The sequence below is a fragment of the Chanos chanos genome, chromosome 6, assembly GCF_902362185.1.
Source record: "Chanos chanos chromosome 6, fChaCha1.1, whole genome shotgun sequence".
Lineage (NCBI taxonomy): Eukaryota > Metazoa > Chordata > Actinopteri > Gonorynchiformes > Chanidae > Chanos > Chanos chanos.
Genome location: NC_044500.1, coordinates 10,535,057 through 10,555,311, shown reverse-complemented (window position 1 = coordinate 10,555,311; position 20,255 = coordinate 10,535,057). Strand labels below are relative to the sequence as shown.

The 20,255-nt window shown below is 39.1% G+C and overlaps 2 protein-coding genes across 2 annotated transcripts; both read left to right on the top strand.

The window, feature by feature from the left end:
• The first annotated feature begins 295 nt into the window (after positions 1-295).
• LOC115815023 (uridine phosphorylase 1-like) lies at positions 296-3,324 on the top strand. Its single transcript, XM_030777993.1, has 6 exons — positions 296-382; positions 531-683; positions 1,006-1,120; positions 1,290-1,499; positions 1,779-1,925; positions 3,188-3,324. Exons 1-6 carry the CDS (start codon positions 296-298, stop codon positions 3,322-3,324), a joined length of 849 nt encoding a protein of 282 aa, XP_030633853.1.
• An 8,929-nt stretch (positions 3,325-12,253) lies between these two features.
• LOC115815022 (uridine phosphorylase 1-like) lies at positions 12,254-15,918 on the top strand. Its single transcript, XM_030777992.1, has 7 exons — positions 12,254-12,291; positions 12,662-12,773; positions 13,613-13,765; positions 13,910-14,024; positions 14,297-14,506; positions 14,768-14,914; positions 15,785-15,918. The coding sequence occupies exons 1-7, from the start codon at positions 12,254-12,256 to the stop codon at positions 15,916-15,918; spliced, it is 909 nt and encodes a 302-aa protein (XP_030633852.1).
• Positions 15,919-20,255: the final 4,337 nt, after the last annotated feature.

The window sequence follows — 20,255 nt, the reverse complement described above, 5'->3', positions numbered from 1 at the left end:
GCTGAGCTCGTCGACACTGTTTGGTGATCATCTCTTCAGCACAATGTCAAACAAAAACGATGAGGAGAAAAGCTGCACTTGTAAAAGGTTTAGGTCTCCATATGATTTAACTTTGAAACACTGAATTTGTTCTCGAAATTTTGTAGGCTTTACAAGCTATGCATAACATTGTTATTTTCTTATGGGGCATTTTTTTGAGGAGGAAGTTTATTCCTTTTATATTAAAAATAGATGAGGCTGAAATCATTGGAAAGGAGTCTGACAGGCAATTTTGATGCATGCTTATGTTATATCCATGATTTTCACTTTTAAGTATCATTTTAAGTACCATTTTAACCTGTCGACCGCTCATGACCTCCCTAAAACGTTTGGGGATGTTAAAGTAAGAGTTCAGGAATATTTTCTAAGCCTTTTTTACTTTAAAGATTGAATACATGAATGTCCTTGTGCATTAAAAAAACCTGTGACTTATGCTTATTGGGACCAAGATGAATTGATTTTACTTGTTTTTGCTGTTGTCTTCATTTTAGTTTGTATGTGTTGGGGGGACACCTCGGAGAATGAAGTCATTCAGTGAGTACATCGCTGGTGAACTGGGCTTGGCAGACGCTAGCGTATTCAATATATGTGGAGAAACTGACCGCTATGCCATGTACAAAACTGGACCCGTCCTCTCTGTCAGTGTGAGTGATAGTTATTCATTATATATTAATCAGATTTTGCACCTACAGCAGTGCTACTGTAACTACCAATATTATAAGCACCAAAGTTTGATGTACAGTATTTTCGAACAGAGAGTTTTGAATATTTGGATATTTTAGGGGACTTCTGAGAGACAAATAACCTTCATCCCTGATTTTGGATCTAAACAAACTTAAAAACTACTGGCATCCTTTGCAAAAGCATTGCAGAATGAATATATGTATGTTTGTGTGTGTGTGTGTGTGTGTGTGTGTGTGTGTGTGTGTGCGCGTGCGCGCATACACATGTGCATGTGTGTTTTAGCATGGAATTGGCATTCCCTCCATATCAGTAATGCTACACGAGCTCTTTAAGCTACTGTACTATGCTCAGTGCACTGATGTGACCTTGATCCGCTTGGGGACATCTGGCGGAATAGGTACATTCAACACACACATCACATTTTAAATATATTACCACCATACAGGGACATCCCACATTTCTCATGTGGTCTCTATGCATTGTCATACAGCATTTGTCATCTGATGTTGATCAACAGAATACAAGTGCTCTGTGGTTGCTAAAAGACAAGTATACGTTTCTCTCAGGCTTGGAGCCTGGGACAGTCGTGGTCACTAAACAGGCAGTGGATGGCAGATTTCAGCCACGTTTTAAACAGACTGTTTTGGGCAAGTCGGTGGTGTGGCCCACTGAACTGGACTCTGAGTTAGCTGAGGAGTTACTTAAGTGCAGCAAAGAGCTGCCAGAATTTAATACAATCATCGCCAACGCGATGTGCACAATGGATTTCTATGAAGGTATCACTTACACACAAATAAAACACATATAAAACAAAACTAAACAAATGTTGGATAGAAACACTGATGATTGTTCAACAGTTTTAGTTCTGAAAAAGAACTAAAGTAGAATTTTATTGCTACATTCGCCGATTTGTTCTTTGACTAAGTATCAACATTATGAGCAACTTTCACTTTCTACCCATCTACATGTATAGAGAAATTATACACTTCTCATTTCAATGCATTTCTATAGACAACTGTCTTTCCTCTAGTTAAAGTAAGCTTTTGCTTTCTCAGGTCAAGCCCGAATGGATGGGTCTTTCTGCTCGTTCACTGAAGAGGAGAAAAAGAAGTACCTGGATGAGGCACACACTGCAGGGGTCCGAAACATCGAGATGGAGTCGTCTGTGTTTGCTGCAGTGTGCAAACGTGGCAATATACGAGGTGGAAAAAAGATATTTATTGAACAAATAGGGGTGGTAAAAGTATATATACAACCACAATGACTCCACTAAAAGCGCAAGCCACCGTCGTAAAGTGTCAGGCTTTTCAAGGCTTTTTCAAAGCACAGAGTACTAAATGAAAAAAGTTACTCTAATTAATAAAACACGATACTTGCATGTTTCTACTTTACAGCTTCACTTAACCGTTAAATATTGAAACCAACCAAACTGTTGTTTAGCCTACATATTTTAATAGTGAGTGACGGTAATACCAGGAGAAATGTTTTAGTCCTGATCAATGAATGTTCGGCACATTAAAGAACAACCGCTATTAGTAATCTTAACGTATTATAGACATACCTCGCTTATCTCTCGAAAATCTCCTTTGATAAACATTTTCCTGGTTGACTGGCTTTCAGCAAGCTAACGTTATATATAACTTGTGGACATTCAAAAGCTGATGCACATAAGCAATGATGAGTTTATCTCTGGCCGTGTACTGTAGCTAGGTCTATGAGCCTGACACACGAATATGTCTTTCTGCAGAGACTCTTAAGTACTCGGGAGGTAAGCTAGTGATATCACATGCGCTCACTTAATAAAAGTAAAACACAGTGCTGTATGACTTACTGTGCCAAATGAAAGAAGCAAGTAACAACAGCTGTCAATAAAAATGTACTAGAGTAAAAAGTAATTTCTTTACAGAGGTAGTCGGCTGGAAAGTGAAAGTTATTATTGTTGGTAATCAAAGCACAAATCTGCCAATGTACTACTTACGCAAAGCGACGAGGCACTTTTGCTTCGTTACTTGCCACCTTTGCATTTAAAGAACAATTACTGTAATAACTGGCTCTGAAGCGGGCAGTTACACTCACTAGAAAGTACTTCATTCTATGACGCTCTCTATATATTAATAGACCTCTGTTCTCGTTGCACTTGCTAAATTAAAAAAATCCTTTATAGTCTGCATGAATTATCACATTATATACATTTGTTTGTGAAATGTGATTAATTCACAAACAATGCTTTTTCATTTGCTCGTAAAAACATAATATTTGCTTGTCAGACGTCTGTATGATCTCAGATGTCTGTCAAATGTATTTTCAAGTTCAACAGAACTTTTATAGTCCTGCTTACACATTTTTTAATCTTCAGATGCATGTACAGCACTTGGCATTTGTTTGTGAAGTTTTGGCATTAATTTGCTTTCACGTTGTGGCCTTAACAACATTCAAATTTTCGTCTTTACCTCTTTTTCCGTAGCTGCAGTTGTTTGTGTGACATTGCTGGATCGTCTGAAAGGGGACCAGATAACCTGCTCACTTGATGTTCTGCACAACTACGAAAAAAGACCAAAGAGCCTTGTTGGGCGCTACATCAAAAAGCACCTCAGTGTTTGAAAAATAATTTAGTGCCCAAGTGTGTAGAGGTGCCTGTTTTTGAACATAAGTTTAATTTGTTTAATTAATTATTGCACTAATCAATCACATTAATAAATGTTTAGTAAGATACTAATTAATGGAATTAATTACGTGATTTTAAGTATTGTTTCACTATTTACCGAGCTGTTGCCCTTGGTCTCTGATTTATTGCGTACGGTTCTGATATGGTTAATCAATACTCTTATTTAAGTGTTTTATTTTGAATTTGGTAATCACCCTGTGTTTCTTTAATGGTTTTGTGAATTCTATTTGTTTCCTGACCACGGTTTCTGGATTTGTGAAACGGACGTGTTGTCTAATAAATGATCAAATCTGAAAATAGATCATTGTTTCGCGACATCACACTCTCTCATGCACTAAAATTAGTTGGAAAATACCTTCTGTGAACTCACTGGCACATAGACATGAATATGCATGTTGAACAAGGAATGAAAAATAAGACAAAACAGCAGACCATATGTTAAAGTAAACAGCACAGTGATGTGTTTTGACATGCGAACATAAACAATAAAGGGACATATTAAATAAGTTCAATTTGACATATCGAGTAACATATTAAATGGCCAAATAAGACACAATATGACATATCAGTCTTGAGGATAACTGTCTGGATAATGTTTGAAATAAACTGTAAACTCTAAAATAAATTAGTACAATGAAATAAAATAAATATTATGTTTTAAATTATTTATTTATCGCCTAAACTGTTATTTATTGTTTCCTATTCAATATTTATATTACCTGTGTTTTAATTAAGGGTTTGCTCTCACAGTAGGGTGTGGCCTTTCTGGTGTAGTAATGTTTTTTTTTTTTTTTATCTTTGAACTATAGTGACAGGAACTGTAGAATGGTTCTCAGGTTTGCAGATATTGCATGGTTCCGATGAACAATCGATCGTGCCAAATTAGAAGAATGAAACTGCTGGGCTCATTTCATACTAAATCACTGGAAAGAGAGGGTGTTAAGTGCAAGCTGTGCGAGCATTAGGTAAGGAATAACTGAGAGAAAGAATAGACCTACTTTATGTACTTTAAGAAGCTACGTTCAGCATATCCAAAAATGTGTAATTTATTCTTGTCTTTAAGAGTTGTGGCTAGTTAAAAGATAGAATAAAATTTATTTTTCCCCAAGGTTTTGACCAAACCGTCGAAACAAGGGCAGATAGGCTGGTGAATTTTGATTCTGTGCATTGTGATCTTCATCGTCCTGCATGGTTCTAATGAATGCAGATCGGCTCCTATGAATAATCGATCGTGATAAATTTTGAGAAAGAAGTTCATTTCAGACAATTCACTGGAAAGAGAAGGTGTTTGGTGTAAGCTGTGCTCACGCAAGGCAAGGAGTAAATGAAAGCAAGAATGTGCCTCCTTTAAGTGCTTTAAGAAAGGTTCAGCATATCCAAAAACGTATAATTTATTCATTTGTATAAGAGGTGTGGATAATTTAAAAGTTGTAATGAAATCTATTTTTCCTAAAAATTTCCACCAAGCTATCAAGAAAAGATCAACTATGGACTGGTGGATTTTGATTCTGGGCACTGTGGTCTTCTTCCTTTTCCTGATTTTGGCGAATTGCGCGCAAACCAGACTAGGTAAGAGCAACGGCATAAGCAATTTTGGGGCATTGGATTTTTCTCTTGATACGTAAATATCAAATCAGGAGTATAATCTACTGTTACTCACAGAAATGTCTAACGTCGCCTGGTCTCGTTATGCCTTAAAATTCACTGTGTAACTTTTCCCTCTCTGATACTTTAGGAAGACCTCAAACTGGAGGTAAGCAGATTTTCGAAGTTTGCTTTTCGAAGAAGCAAATATTTAGGCTTAAACCTACAATGGCTTTCTTACAGTATACTGCAATATAATCTAACCTTATACTGTGTTTCGAGTGGCTTGTCGATATGATACATGCACTCTTATCTTCCATGAACAGGTGTTATCGGCTCCATCATACATTACACGCCGCAACGCAAAGATGATGCCTGATGCAGAGGGGGGAAAAGCATTTTAAATATACCATTTTGGCTAAGACTCTTTCGATTGAAGAAGATGTAAATATATTTACGTAACTGTGGTGCATTACTATCCATATAATCGCACTGGATGTCCGGAAACGAGGAGGGATTAAGACTTCCGCCAACAGGTGCTGCCACACTAAAGTTACAGCGTTAGAAAAAACGTGGTATGAGCCCTATCATTAGAACATAGACATGGATATGCATGTTGAATAAGGAAAGAAAATAAAACACAACACGTACATATATTAGGGGCTGCACAGGGTAATCGAGTATAGCAGATACATAAGTTCTCGTGCTTCTACATTATCGTCGAGTACTCGCTAATCGCGTGATGCTAGATCTCGCGCGCACTCAATTTCCAGTGAGAGCCCTTGGTAAACGAGAGGAACGATGGCGTCAGCATAAAAGGGTGAATGGATTGATTGTTTGCTTTACTGTTGTATTTCACTGTGCAAATTTTCTTTCCCAACTGTCGTTTTGATGAAATAAACGTGCAACATTTGTGAGTTGTGGACGGATTTCTCAAGGATGGCTCTAACGTCGAGTCTGTCACATAATAGGCAAGGGTACTAACACAGTTAGACAAACTAATGTTGTTAAAAGACAGATGCAAGCAAATATGACTAATTTAATTTTTAATTCGGTTAGGCTTACTTACGATGATCAGGCAAAAAAACAGCCACCATATCTAAACACAATAAGAACATTTTAAAGGAGAAACAATTATGCGTTTTCAAATTTACCCAGGTTACCCATTGTAGTGTGCACAACATGCTTTGTTGACTGAGCTTTCTATGTGCTACTGTAGAGTGTTGGTAACAATAACATTAAAATATCCTCATTATCATCCATACTTCTCCATTGCATAAGGTAAGACCAAGTGTTATCTTCATATCATATGGTTAATTAAATGCTTTGCCCTATGCGCTGAGACCAACCGCATCATAGTTGCATAGTCTTTTAATTGATGCAGCAGTAGAGAAGGACAAAAAAGTAGCAGGCCGTATAAACAGTGACCATCAGTGGTAAATAAATAGCGCAATAGTTCGAATGTGCGGAATGCAGCAACAGAACCAATACAGTTCAGACACACACCATGACAGTAACAACAGTATGACAGTATGCACAGTGTGTACAGTATGAACAGTATATGGCAGTACAGACAATGTAAACAGTGTCCGGTAGTAGTGAATAGTGCAACAGCTCAGGTGAGCAGAACAGCTCAGATGTGCAAACTGGAGTCTCAACGATATAAACAGTATATGACAGTATAAAAATAGTGCAAACCGTATAGAATAGTGCAAACAGTATAGAATAGTGCAAACAGATCAGGTGTGCAAAACAGCACAGATGTGCAATCCGCAGCAACAAAACCAGAACAGTCTGGAGATGCAGAGATAGAGTCTTCATAAAAACCCAGTTCAGTGACTGTATATGTCCTGTACACTGGGGTTATTATTATAGCAGCTTTCACTGTGTTGTAGATAGAGATAATGAACACAATGTCCAGACAGTAACACAAAGTGGATGAGAGTGGACCCCTGTGCACCATATAGCTTAGTTTGGTGGCATAGTGCAGTGTGTTTGTGTATGTGAGGTCAGCTGTGCCAGACAATCAAGGGGGGTGGTCAGTCAGATTATGGGGGGAGCTTGGTGAACGCCTTGTGACGTCTGCCAGATGCACGGAGTTCAAACAGATGAAGGTATGGGTGTGTAGAGTCCTTGTAGATACCGGTGGATTTTCTGAGGCAGTGCAAGCTGTATCCCAATGATCTTCTGTGCTCTGGAGACGACCCGCTGAAGAGCTTTCCTATCAGCTGCTGTGCAGCTGAGATACCACACGGAGATGCAGTGTGTTAGGATGCTCTCTGTGGTGCATTGGTAGAAACTCACCAGCATCTGTTGGGGCAGACCAGCTTTCTTCAGGAGAAACAACCATTGCTGTGCTTTCCTGACCAGTGCAGATGTGTATTCCCAGGAACCTAAAACTGGACACTCTCTCTACTCTGTCACCGTTGATGTAGATAGGAGCATACTCATCACCCTGTGACCTTCCAAAGTTGATGATTAGCTCCTTGGTCTTTGCTGTATGGAGGGACAGGTTGTTCTCAGAGCACCAGCTCACCAGGTTCTGCACCTCCGCTCTGTAGGCTGATTCATCGCTGTTGGAGATCAGTCCAATCACCGTTTTGTGTCATCTGCAAACTTAACGACGGTGTTGGTTGCAAATGCAGGAACACCAACGTGCGTGAAGAGGGAGCAGAGGATGGGGCTCAGTACACATCCTTGTGGTGTGCCAGTGCTCAGAGTTATAGTGGAGGACAGGTGGGGGCCCCAGCTCACCGCCTGAGGATGCTCTGATAGGAAATTCAGGATCCAGTTGCATAGTGACAAGCTGAGGCCTATTTGGTGGAATTTGGAGGTGAGCTTGCTGGGAATGACAGTACCGAAAGCAGAGCTGTAGTCCACAAATAGCATCCTCACGTACGTGCTCTGTCTCTCCAGGTGAGTCAGGACAATGTGAAGTACCAGAGAGATGGCATCTTCAGTGGATCTGTTAGCTCTGTAAGCGAACTGGTGTGTGTCCAGTGAAGCAGGGATGATGGCCTTGATGTGGGAGAGGACCAACCTTTCAAAGCACTTCATTATCATCGGTGGGAGGGCAACCGGACAACAGTTGTTCAGAATGCTGATGTTTGTTTTTTTCAGCACTGGCACTATGATGGCTGACTTCAGGCACTTGGGAACCACTGCCAGAGACAGAGACAGGTTGAAGATTCTTCTAAATACCTAAGCCGGCTGCTCAGCACAGCCCTTAAGTACCCGTCCTGGAATTCCGTTCGGGCCTGCAGTTTTGTGTGGGCTGACCCTCCACATGGAGTACAGGCAGGAGGCACAGTTAGATGGTTGGACACAACGACACAGTGAAAAGTTTGGCTTCACTGACTTTCATCTTCTTCAGCATGACAATGTCCTCCATCAAATTGGTAATAAACTGTTCAGACTTCAACAAAAAGCAGCAAAAAGATTCATTTTAAGTCTGAATCCATGACTGAATTCGGACTGAATATGACTGAATTCATCTGATGCTATGACATGGCTAAGCAGTAGAAGCCCTCTAGTTTTCTTATCCATATCCTGCCAAACTGCCTGGTTAGCAGGTCTGTCATGTGCCACTGAGGCATGACTGCATTATTCACATTAGGTTGCAGTATTCAAGTAATGCACAATGTCATTCTGGCTGACAGAGAGCTCACCCTAGTGCAGCTACAGTGGCAGTTAAACAATACTGTCCTCCTTCAAAACTCACTGACAAAAATTCTTACCTTCCACAGTGCAGGGCCATGTTCACAACTGCTGAGTCCTTCTCTCTCTCTCTCTCTCTCTCTCTCTCTCTCTGTCTCTCTCTCCCTCTCTCTCTCTAACAGTTCTGCTGGGCCTCTCCTATATCCTCACCTCTCTCTTTTCTCTTACCTTCACTCCTCTTCTGTCTTCTTCACTTGTTCACCATTCCAGTTGCAGTGGTTGTAGAACTCCAGTGCACTGCTCAGTTTTTAAAATGTCCTTTGGGTTCTTAATGGACCCGATAACTCTTCCACTCTCCGTTTCCACAGCTGCTAAAGGATATAGCACTCAGCACAACACTCCCTGAGAGAGGAGATAAGGCTGAGAGGGAGGGAGAAGGAGCAAGTGAGGAAGGAGAGTTTGTAAAGTAAGAAATTCTGTTTGCTGTTAAGGAGGAGTCTCTCTTTCTCTCTCTCTCTCTTTCTCTCTGACAGTTTCTGTTGAGCCTCTCCTATATCCTCACCTCTCTCTTTCATTCACTCTCTCTCTTTCACACACACATGCATACGTCCTGTTCCTCTGTACTGTCTAGGTCCTCTGGAAAATGTGAATAACTGCAATTTAGTATCCGTAACTGTATCCATAATTATATATTTTTTTAAACTTGGGACTTTGACTGAGCGCTGTCATGCTTTTAAACGTCATGACAATGTCGTAGTTTCGCACTTTAAACCACGCAATTCGAAGAGTTCAGCTTCCCCCGTCGAGAGAGCGGACACACACCTGTGTATTATTTTAATACAAAATTGGCATTTTACTGCACCCCTCTGGAAAGTGTGCGTAACTGCGTTGACATCAATGCGTAACAAAGCAACCTGTTTAGTTTGCTGCAGCCCGCTTGAAAAACGTGTAAACAGCAGATTTATCTACAGGTTTGACAGATGAATGTTTTTTTCTTTCCTTCTGTCGTTATTGTATCACTATTGCAGTTAACTGCTGTGTGAATTGTAGAACAAAACTCTTATACAGAATTCCAAGTTGCAGTAATAGTCCAAATATAACCAGAGGCGGCAAAAGTAGAAGTAGAAGTACTCTTGCTAAAAAAAAAAAAGAAAAGTACTCTGAGTAGAGTTAAATTGACAGCCGTTTTTGTAAATTGTAAGTGAGTGACTATTTTACTCTTACTTAGGCATTCTTCAGGTGGGATATTTTAACTGTACTCGGAGTATTTTTCTTTTTTTTTTTTTTTTGCAGAAGTACTTTTTACTTAGGCCACCTCTGAATATAACCTTACATGGTGCTTGTGGGATACTTTCACATAGTTCAGCCTCACCGTTTTATTGGCCTACATTTCATCACTGTCGTTTCCCTTCTGTTTCGATCGTTTTTTTGTTTCGAAATAGACAGGCGAACGGCATCTAAGACTGCGGAACCGAAGGTAGGATGAAGATGAATAAGAGGACCAAATGAAAGATAAGCAGCAGGTTTAAATTTTAGTTGTAACTTTTTACCGTCCTTTTTAAATTGTGTACATTTCTAGAAGCTAGGATCAGAACGGACAAAATGGATCAATTATTTCTGGGCGTCATCTTGGCGATTCTCGTTATTCTTGGAATAATCATCATGATTTGGGTGGACTGCACTCTGAGCCAACGAGGTAAAACACTACCGCATTCGGCACTGAAAGATTCACCTGTAGTGTTTTTTAAGCAACCATCATTTAGAGGAATCACAAAAAAATGTTAACCTGTAATGCCTCTTTGTTTCAATTTATTTTTTCTCTGCCCTTAAAGGGATTGCTCCAGGTGGTAAGTTGTCGACACGACATTCGACTCACGACATTCTACTTAAATGATGTCTAAGATCAAATCTTCGAAGTTTTAATTACGGTAAGCTTTATATTCGCAATGTTGTACTTTCAGTTTCTTATCAATTGTAAATGGTTTTTTTCCATTAACAGGCGTCACTGGCTCCATTGTTCATTACATGCTATCAAGACCTCAAGGCACACTTGTATCATATCATATCAACCTGTCGGACAGAGATCAAAGCTTGTCTCTCTTAATTTAGGGACGGACTGTGGTTGTGTGTAGCTACCATTTTACACCACTAGGGGACTGGTGAAAACCAGGACACTGACTTGTATTTGATGGTTAAAGCAGAAACAGTAGTATTCCCTCAAAACACTGATGAGCCTTAACGACAAAATGATTCAAATTAAGTCTCGTGTAGTGCATTTGTTCGTATAACAGAGACTATCGGTTTGCTGTTTTGGAGCCACGACCAAAGATATCGCCACGTTTTGTCATCTTTCCTCTGGGACAGCCCAAAATCGCACAGTGTATACCCGCCTGTTGCCAAGCAGGAGTAAATCGTATTTCATAATACGGCGTTGATGATCGTCAGTGTTTGATAGATCCTGTAGGCCTACTTTGTTTCATTTGATACCTCAGTTTGTTTTCGTTCATTTTCTCTCAGAGCGTAAATACAGAGAGAGAATCTGATGTATGTTGTCTATGGGTGTAAATTACTCTGCGCATAAAAGAAACAACTGCATTACTTTACATGTCGTGGCAATATATAAATCAAAATCACAAGCGTACAGGAGACAAGAGATTTATAAATCACTCGCTAAACACAAAAATGCACTTTATCCTCTTTATGAGTCAGAAAACTGACTCTAAAGGTAATTTGACAGCTGCACACAGAAAAAAATGTGCTATAAAAGTCCAGGAGTTCAAGCTATTTTTATTTTTCCTTTCCCTGTGATATCTTAGGTAGAATTTTATCTTGTACTGTGTTGTCAGCGTTCTACAGTCAGTCTGCTGTAGATTTCCTCATAGAGATGGAAGATACAAGTCTCCATGGCAATAAAATACTTGAGACAATAAAGACTCAATGCAATTTTCGAACGAATGTGGACAATGGCATTCCTGGCTAATCTTCATGAAACTACAATGCTGTCAAATCGTGTTTAGACATCAAAAGGTTAAACAGTGTCCAGGTTTGAAGTGAGGTTGGGACAGACTGAAGTTTCAATGCATGGCCAATCAGACTGTATGACCAGGGTTTATGGGCTAGTAGTGAGGTTTAGAAGTAGGTTGGATGTGTCTGAGCAGTGCTGTGAAATAGTAAACAGTCTTATCTCAGAAAAGCACCAATATTCAGACTCACTTTACTGAATCCAGAGAGTATTGTCTATAAAAGTAATTCAGTATCAGTGTGTGTATGTGTGCGATTCTTTAGTTGTACATCTTTTGTTGTGGATATTATTAACCTCATGTAATGTATAATCATTTGTACTCAATAAGAATACAATACCTTTCTTTATTCTTCCTTTTTTGGTTTCGCTCATAATCTTTTATGAGGAATGTTGTGCTGCAGGTGGTGTGTCCTTACGTGTCCGATGGACAAATATAACGCACACCTTTTTACTTAAAATAAACAAACACAAAACAACTGAGCCAATGACCTTTAAGGCTGACAGTAAAAGGTGAATGACAAGTCAAGGTCAAAGCAGAGCTCATGGTCTTAGAGGAAGCTAAAGCCTCCTGAAAACTGGCTGGTGATCGTCTGTTCAGGAGGATGTCAAACAGAAACAATGAGGAGGAGAGCAGTCAGAGGTTTGGGTTTTATGTGTATTCTACTTTTAGAACAATTCATTTTTACATTTTCGCTAGGCTTCACAAGTGATGCCTAATATTGTTGATGCTTACATAGAAAAAGGTATTTGACATTTTAATACGCAGAAAGAGAAGGAAGCTTATCCCTGTGACATTTGCAGTTAAAATTACTTTAAAGAAGACAACTCTAAGACATATATATATACACACACACACACACACACACACACACACACACACACACACACACATATATATATATATATTTCCCATGATATATAATTGATGATATATATTTCCCATGATATATAAATGTATAGGGCAGTAAAAGATGGAATGTGATGGTTTCTTGTTTTCATTTCTCCATCAGCTCCACATACGTAAATAATCCACATTTGAAAGACATGGAGGAGGATGTTCTGTATCATTTGAACCTGGCAACCTCCACTCATGACCTCCATGAAATGTTTGGGGATGTTAAAGTAAGATTTTGGCACATTTCCTCAACTTATTGCTTTAATGAATGTCTGAATGTCACATATGAGCACCAAAAGCATTTGTGTGTGTGTGTGTGTGTGTGTGTGTGTGTGTTAGTCAGGCTAAACCAAAAGTAAAGGTTGAGGAAGGAACCTGATGGTTTGGTTTCGTTACGTTGGGCATCGACGTTTTGATGTTAAAAATAGTAAACAGGCACAGAGATGGTTTTTGGTCGTAGGTTTCTTTTTTGGAGTTCAAATGATGACGCAGTCGAAAAAGAAGCAGAGAGGAGAGGAGAGAAGACTCACCTGCACACTGTGCACACAGTGTTACCCAGACTGAGTCATGATGTCACTGACTAAAGAAAACAATTTCTCCTGCAAAGACATACCCATGCTCCACAAGGCCTTTGACCTTGTCTGCCATAGATAGCAAATACCTTTAACCCATATCTCTGGGAAAATGAGTGATTTCTGGTCTTTGCTATGTGTGAGGGTAAAGAATTTGTGAGGACAATGGCATGTAGTTACGTGTGTGTCTATTCTTCTGACCTTAATACCACAGAGAACATTCTGCTAGGCCCCACAGTTATAATGTTTTTTCTCCTAAAGTGTCTGGAGTACAGACAAAAAACTGGTGTGTTCATAAAATAAACACATTGTAAATTTGTCTCAAAATGGTGGTATATAATGTTCTTTCAACGATGACAATGCAGCGAGCAAACATACAGAAACTGAAGCTATTTGCTGTTGTTCTCCACAACAAAAACAAAGAAATTTTTAACAGTGCTAAGGTGGGTCATTGACTATACTTATTTTTGTTGTTGTTGTTGTTGTTGTTTTAGTTTGTATGTGTTGGTGGGAGCCCTCAGAGAATGAAATCATTCAGTGAGTACATCGCTGGTGAACTGGGCTTGGCAGATGCTGAATACCCTAATATATGTGGAGGGACTGATCGCTACGCCATGTACAAAACTGGACCTGTCCTCTCTGTCAGTGTGAGTGATAGTTATTCATTATATACAGATCAGATTTTTTGGTTAACATTCAAAAATTTTGAAGACAGAGTTCTGACTCTTTGCTGTTTGGACATATGTATATTTGTATGTGTGAGTGTGTGTGTTTTTGTATTTGTGTTTTAGCATGGAATTGGCATTCCCTCCATGTCAGTAATGTTACATGAACTCAATAAGCTGCTGTACCATGCCCGTTGCACTGACATCACCATGATTCGTATGGGGACCTCTGGCGGAATAGGTACATTCAGCTCAAATATAGCTTATTGCTCCCTTACCCTACCACACATGTGTATTCCATATATTCTCTCGTTACCCCTATGTGCTGTCATACATCATTTGTCAACTGGTATTGACCAACAGAGTCAAAGTGAGTACTGACAATGGTGTTAGCATATTCCTGCGGGGCTTTACAGTGTTAAGGGATAAGTCATTCATATTTGCTGTTGAGAGAGGAGAATATATTGTGCTCCTGCTCTGTGTTTGCTAAAAGACAAAATATGTTTCTCTCAGGCTTGGAGCCTGGGACAGTCGTGGTCACTAAACAGGCAGTGGACAGCAGATTTCAGCCACGTTTTAAACAGACTGTTTTGGGCAAGTCGGTGGTGTGGTCCACTGAACTGGACTCGGAGTTAGCTGAGGAGTTGCTTCAGTACAGCAAAGAGTTGCCAGAATTCAATACAATCATCGGTAACACAATGTGCACCATGGATTTCTATGAAGGTATCACTTACACACAAATAAAACACATATAAAATGAAATGAAACAGATGCTGAATAGAAACATTAATGTTTGCTCAACAGTTTTAGTTCTGAAAAAGAATGGTTTTGCTACATTCGCCGATTTGACTGAGTATTGACATTATGAGCAACTTTCACTTTCCATCCAAATACATCTATAAAGAAAATACATACTTCTTATTTCAATGCATTTCTATTTGCAACTGTCACAAACCTGGTTAAAGTAAGCTTTTGCTTTCTCAGGTCAAGCCCGAATGGATGGGTCTTTCTGCTCGTTCACTGAAGAGGACAAAAAGAAGTACCTGGATGAGGCACATACTGCAGGGGTCCGGAACATCGAGATGGAGTCGTCTGTGTTTGCTGCAATGTGCAAACGCGGAAACATACCAGGTGGGGAAGAAAAGAGATTTATTGAATCAAACAGGGGTGGTGAAAGTACAGGTACAATCATAAAAGAATGATTCCATTGAAAGTGCAAGTCACCCATAAAAAAAAAATATTTGAGTCAAGGTCTTAAAGTGTCAGGCTTTTCAAAAACTCAAAAGCACAGAGTACAAGGTGAAACTAGTTGTACTCTAACTTGATCTACTCTAACGCCCAGTCGGCTAGCACTGGATAAAACAACAATATATGAATCTCAGTTCTTTATGACTTACCTTGCAAAATGAAACACGGTAGCAAGTCCAGTTGCCAACCGAAATTTATTGGAGTAAAAAGTATATAGCTGCTTTGCGGAGGTAATCGGCTAGAAATTGAAGTTACTCATATTGTTCATGATTAAAGCAGAAATTCGCCAATATTCTACTTATGTACAGTAATGAAGTGCCTTAGCTTTGTTATTTACCTCCTTTGCCTTTAAAGAACACTTGCTGTAGTAGCTATGTAACTCAGAGGGGGGCAATTACACTGAATGGAAATAATTTTATTGTATGACGCCCTACATATTTATAGAACTCAATTCTCGCTGCACTTGCTAAGTTTAAAACAAACCAAATCCTTTTCGAGTCTGCATGAGTTATCGCATTACATATTTGTTTGTGAAATGTGATTTATTCACAAACAATGCTTTATTCATTTGCTCAGAAACATCGATTTCGCCTGTCAAATGTCATGTGTTTTCAAGATCTGTAGAATTTTTATAGGCACATTTACACAATTTTTTAATTTCAAGATGCATGTGAAACACCTTGCATTTGTTTGTGAAGTTTTGCCTTCACCTTTTACCCTTGGCAACATTCGTCTCTCCTTCCCTTTCTGTAGCTGCAGTTGTTTGTGTGACACTGCTGGATCGTCTGAAAGGGGACCAGATAACCTGCTCACCTGATGTTCTGCACAACTACGAAAAAAGACCACAGGGCCTTGTTGGGCTCTACATCAAAAAGCATGAAAAATAATCTGTTTAACACTAGTTTAATTTGTTTAATTATTACACCAATCATTCACAGTAACAAAATGTTCAGTAAGATACTAAGTAATGGAATTTTGTGAGTGATGACTTCCCTGACTGGATTTTACCGAACTAAATTCTACCTGTTTCCTGACCAGAGTCTCTGGATTTGTGAAACGGACATGTAGTTTAATAAATTATCAACTCTGCAAAATGGATCCTTGATTCGCTTCATCACACTCTCCCTTACACTAAAGTTATAGAGTTTGAAAATACCTGCTATGACCTCTCCCATTGGCACACAGACATCGATATGCATGTTGAATAAGGCAAGAGGAATAAAACATAACAGCGGAGCATATGTTTAAGTAAACAGGACAGTGATGTGGATTTGACATGTGAACATTAACATTCAATCTCCAACTCAATCTCCTTTTGAACAACAACAAGCGTGAGTTTGGAGCCCGTCATGGTTTTGCTGGTGCTATACATAATACTACTCCAGCAATTTACACACGACAAGAAATTCTGGTCTAAAACCTAGTAGGACTTCGTAAAGAACGGTCAGGAGTGGAAACACAAATCAACATAACTTATAAATGGACAAACATACATGACATATCAGTCCTGAGGAGTGACTGTTTGGATGTTGTTTGAGACAAGTTGTAAATTCTAAAATAATTTCAGTACAATGACATAAAAGGAATATATTAACTTTGACATTATTCGTTTATTATTTATAAGGAATATATTAATTTTTATGTTATTCATTTATTATTTATATGATTTAGTATTTGATATTTTTTATTTATATTACCTGTTTTTTAATTACCGGTTTGTTCTCACAGTAGGGGGTGGCCTTTGAATTCTCTGATCTGTCGACATTTGAAGCAAGCGTTGTTACCACCTGCAATCCAAATTCTAGTGTAGTAATGTGTAGTATCTAGTGTAGTTTTTTTTTTTATCTTTGAACCACGGTGACAGAAACTGTAGAATGGTTCTCATGAATGCAGATATTCATGCTAAATTTTGAGAAAGAAGTTGTTGGGCTTATTTCAGACAAAATCACTGGAAAGAGAAGGTGTTCAGTGGAAGCTGTTTCTGGTTAGGAGTAACCGAGAGCAAGAATAGATCCACTTTAAGTACTTTAAGAAAACTAGGTTCGATTTTTCCTAAAATTGTGTTAAGTATATAAAAACAGTGTAAATTATTCATTTGTATAAGAGATGTGGATAATTAAAAGTTAGAATAAAATCGATTTTTCCTAAAATTTCGACCAAGCCACCAAGGGAAGGGTAAATATGGACTGGTGGATAATGATTCTGTGCACTGTGATCTTCATGGTCCTGATTTGGGTGAATAACACACTAAACAGACGAGGTAAGAGCAACAATCAGAAAAAAGAACAACTCGCACATTTGTGCACAGATAAACTTCTGATAATATATAGATATATATATATATATATATATCTTTAATTTCAGTTTCATTTACAGTCTTCTACATGGAATGTTGCACTACAAGTGGCACGGTGTCTTCCAGTGCCTGACGGAGAAAGACATGGGAGGGCAAAAATCCTTTTATCAAAAGACAAATAAAAAAAAATAAAATAAAATAAAATAACACCAAACATTTATATACCAGGAAACCAATCAATACCAAAAGCAATCAATGAAAAAAAGGACAATAAAAATCATGTTTGCTTGATGACTTAAATAAGGCAGTTTTTTTTTTTTTGTACACTTTTAAAAGAACGTGGATAATGGTTGTTTTTGTATCGAGCTGGAGAAAAGGCAAAGAAACACCCATTTCCTGCTTGTGTCACTGACACAGAAAAAAAATAATAATAATAAATCTGCCGCATGACTCTCTCTCTAAATGGCATATTCCACAAAACAGAGATAATCAAGTGGTTTTCAGCTTTCTCCCAGTTTTGATGTGACTGGTGAAATTCTACCTCGGAAAATGGGAAAAAAATAAAGTTCTCAGGACCAATGAGAGACAGTTTTCAAGGTCTCAGTGCAGGAGTCCTTCATGGTTCCGTGTCGTGTGATTGTAATGAGAGCGTGAACGTCAAAAGGAAACCGGTACGCAGCACATCAGTCTACAGACAGAACACTTCATGGAATTCATCATCTGTTTAAAGGCTTTTTTCACACTTTCAAGTTTCTTTCTTTTTTTTCTTTGTTTGCACTTTAAATATGTCAACAGTTCTTTAATTCGCTCTGTAAGCATTTAAGGCTAGACTCTAATGCCTCACCAAAACCGATAACCGAAGAACACTGCTCTGCTAAAGTTGTTCAGTCTTTTCACTAGGAGCAGGATGACAGAACATTTAATTACAACAGAGAGGAAATAATCTCAAAATTGTGAAAGACAACAGAGGGTGTGGTAAGTTACTAAACTTCAGTCAACTGTCACCGAACAAAACTGAACCCACGAGTCTTCATAACCGAAGGCGGGACTCACAGCAAACGACTGGCGGGGAAAATGAAGTTGCTATGACAAGAATAGACCAGTGGATGGCAGCAAACAGGTACTGTGTGCAGACTAGGAACCAAGTCTACTATCTGAAAGGATTCTCCTCAGTTTCCACCCCACCATAAAAATGTATGTGTAAGCTTATACAGGCAAAGGCAGACGTTAGCTCTGCTGTTGGACCATGTCCTTCTTCACACCTACACTGAGTCAACCGACTTTGCCCCTCTAAAGGACATTCATTTCAGGGGTCAGACAGTGAGGCTAAAAAGGTTATTCAGTGTTGTTGCTTGATGCAGCCAGTTATATAGAAATCACTATTTGTGGCTTTGTTTTCTACAAAAAGAATACTGAAACGGTGGCCATAGTCAAGACCGCAGTTAAGACTTACTTCTTTATTCAACACAGGTCAACCAACGTCATTATGTTATCTGACCACATGGCAGCAAAGTGGTTGAAAATATCAAAGTACTGATCCTGGCTTTCAGCTAAAGTAGTTCTATATTCTGCTTAGTGTAACATAGCAGAAAGTCAGCTGAATTTTGTCACATATTAGGTTGTAGGAATGTGTATGAACAAACACCGATTAAAGGGTCAAGACAAGAAAAGTTTTCCAAAAAGATTATAAAACAAGCGTAAAGGAGAGCAGCCTGCGGAGGTGGTTTTTCGTGTACAGGTACATGGCAGAGAGAAGAGAAAGGAAGTGAGAGAGCTATTAATCCCTAAAAACTAGAGAACGAGACTTAAAATATCTCATTTCACTCCACTTCACTTCAGCGGAACAGAAACCTACTGGAACCTTCTGGAAGTAATTTGTTTTTTTTTTCTTTTCTGTTTTTTTTTTATTCCACAGTACGTTAGAAGACCACAGATGGGAGCTGTACACAGCAGCAGTCATAGTTCAGCGCTGGCTGGCGTTACATTGGCAAATCACAACCCTATTATCATTCTCATCAGCGCAGTTCCACAATCACAGCCTGAAACAGATTATCAACAGAGAGGAGAGGGAAGGGATAAAAAAGTGAATCCATCATTTTGACGTCTCTCTCTCTATCTTTTTTTTTTGGAACATATGTGTGACATCACTTCAGTAGACTTGACATCAATTAGTTTAACACAATCTTGGATGTAACATTGCAACAACCTCCCTTGAAATACTGTCACACTCACGCACACACACACACAAACACACACACACACACACACACCAGTATACTTAGCTTGCCATCTCTCAACCCGCGTCGCAAGTTAACATCTCATATCAATGGAATTCACACAATGTGGGAATGTTTCCGGAGCAAAGAGTCTCCACAAAACACACAGATAAACTTAACACCCAACAAACGAAACACTAGAAACCAAAAATAAAGTTAGTCTTTGGCAAAAGGCAGTTTAAAATGAGCCTCTCATTTCAACTTTGTCAACATCAGAATATGCCAATGATCAAAATACACAAGGTGAATGAGTAAATAGAGACTGTGTCTGTACACTGGAAACAGGCAAGGGCTTCCTTACAAGGTCGCACAGCAAGCTCTTCCTGTGGGGGGTCGCAGAAGCAGTTAAACACTTCCCGTGAGGTCATAATGGAGGCTTAGTACTTCCTGTGAGGTCACAGAGACAGTTTGAAACTTCCTGTGAGGACGCAGAGAGGTGGTGGGGGGGTGGGGAATGCTTCCTGTGACATCACAGAGGTTGTCTTCTATTCCTCAGGTGCCAAGCATCTGTTTGTCCAGGCTTATTGTAAACAGGGCATTAAGCACAGAAAAACACAAAAGCATCATACAAGGGCCGGGGGAAATCGAACCCCCATCGTCCCTTCATCAGTTCAGCAAATAATAAATAAGACAAGCCAGTGTGCGCTGGTGT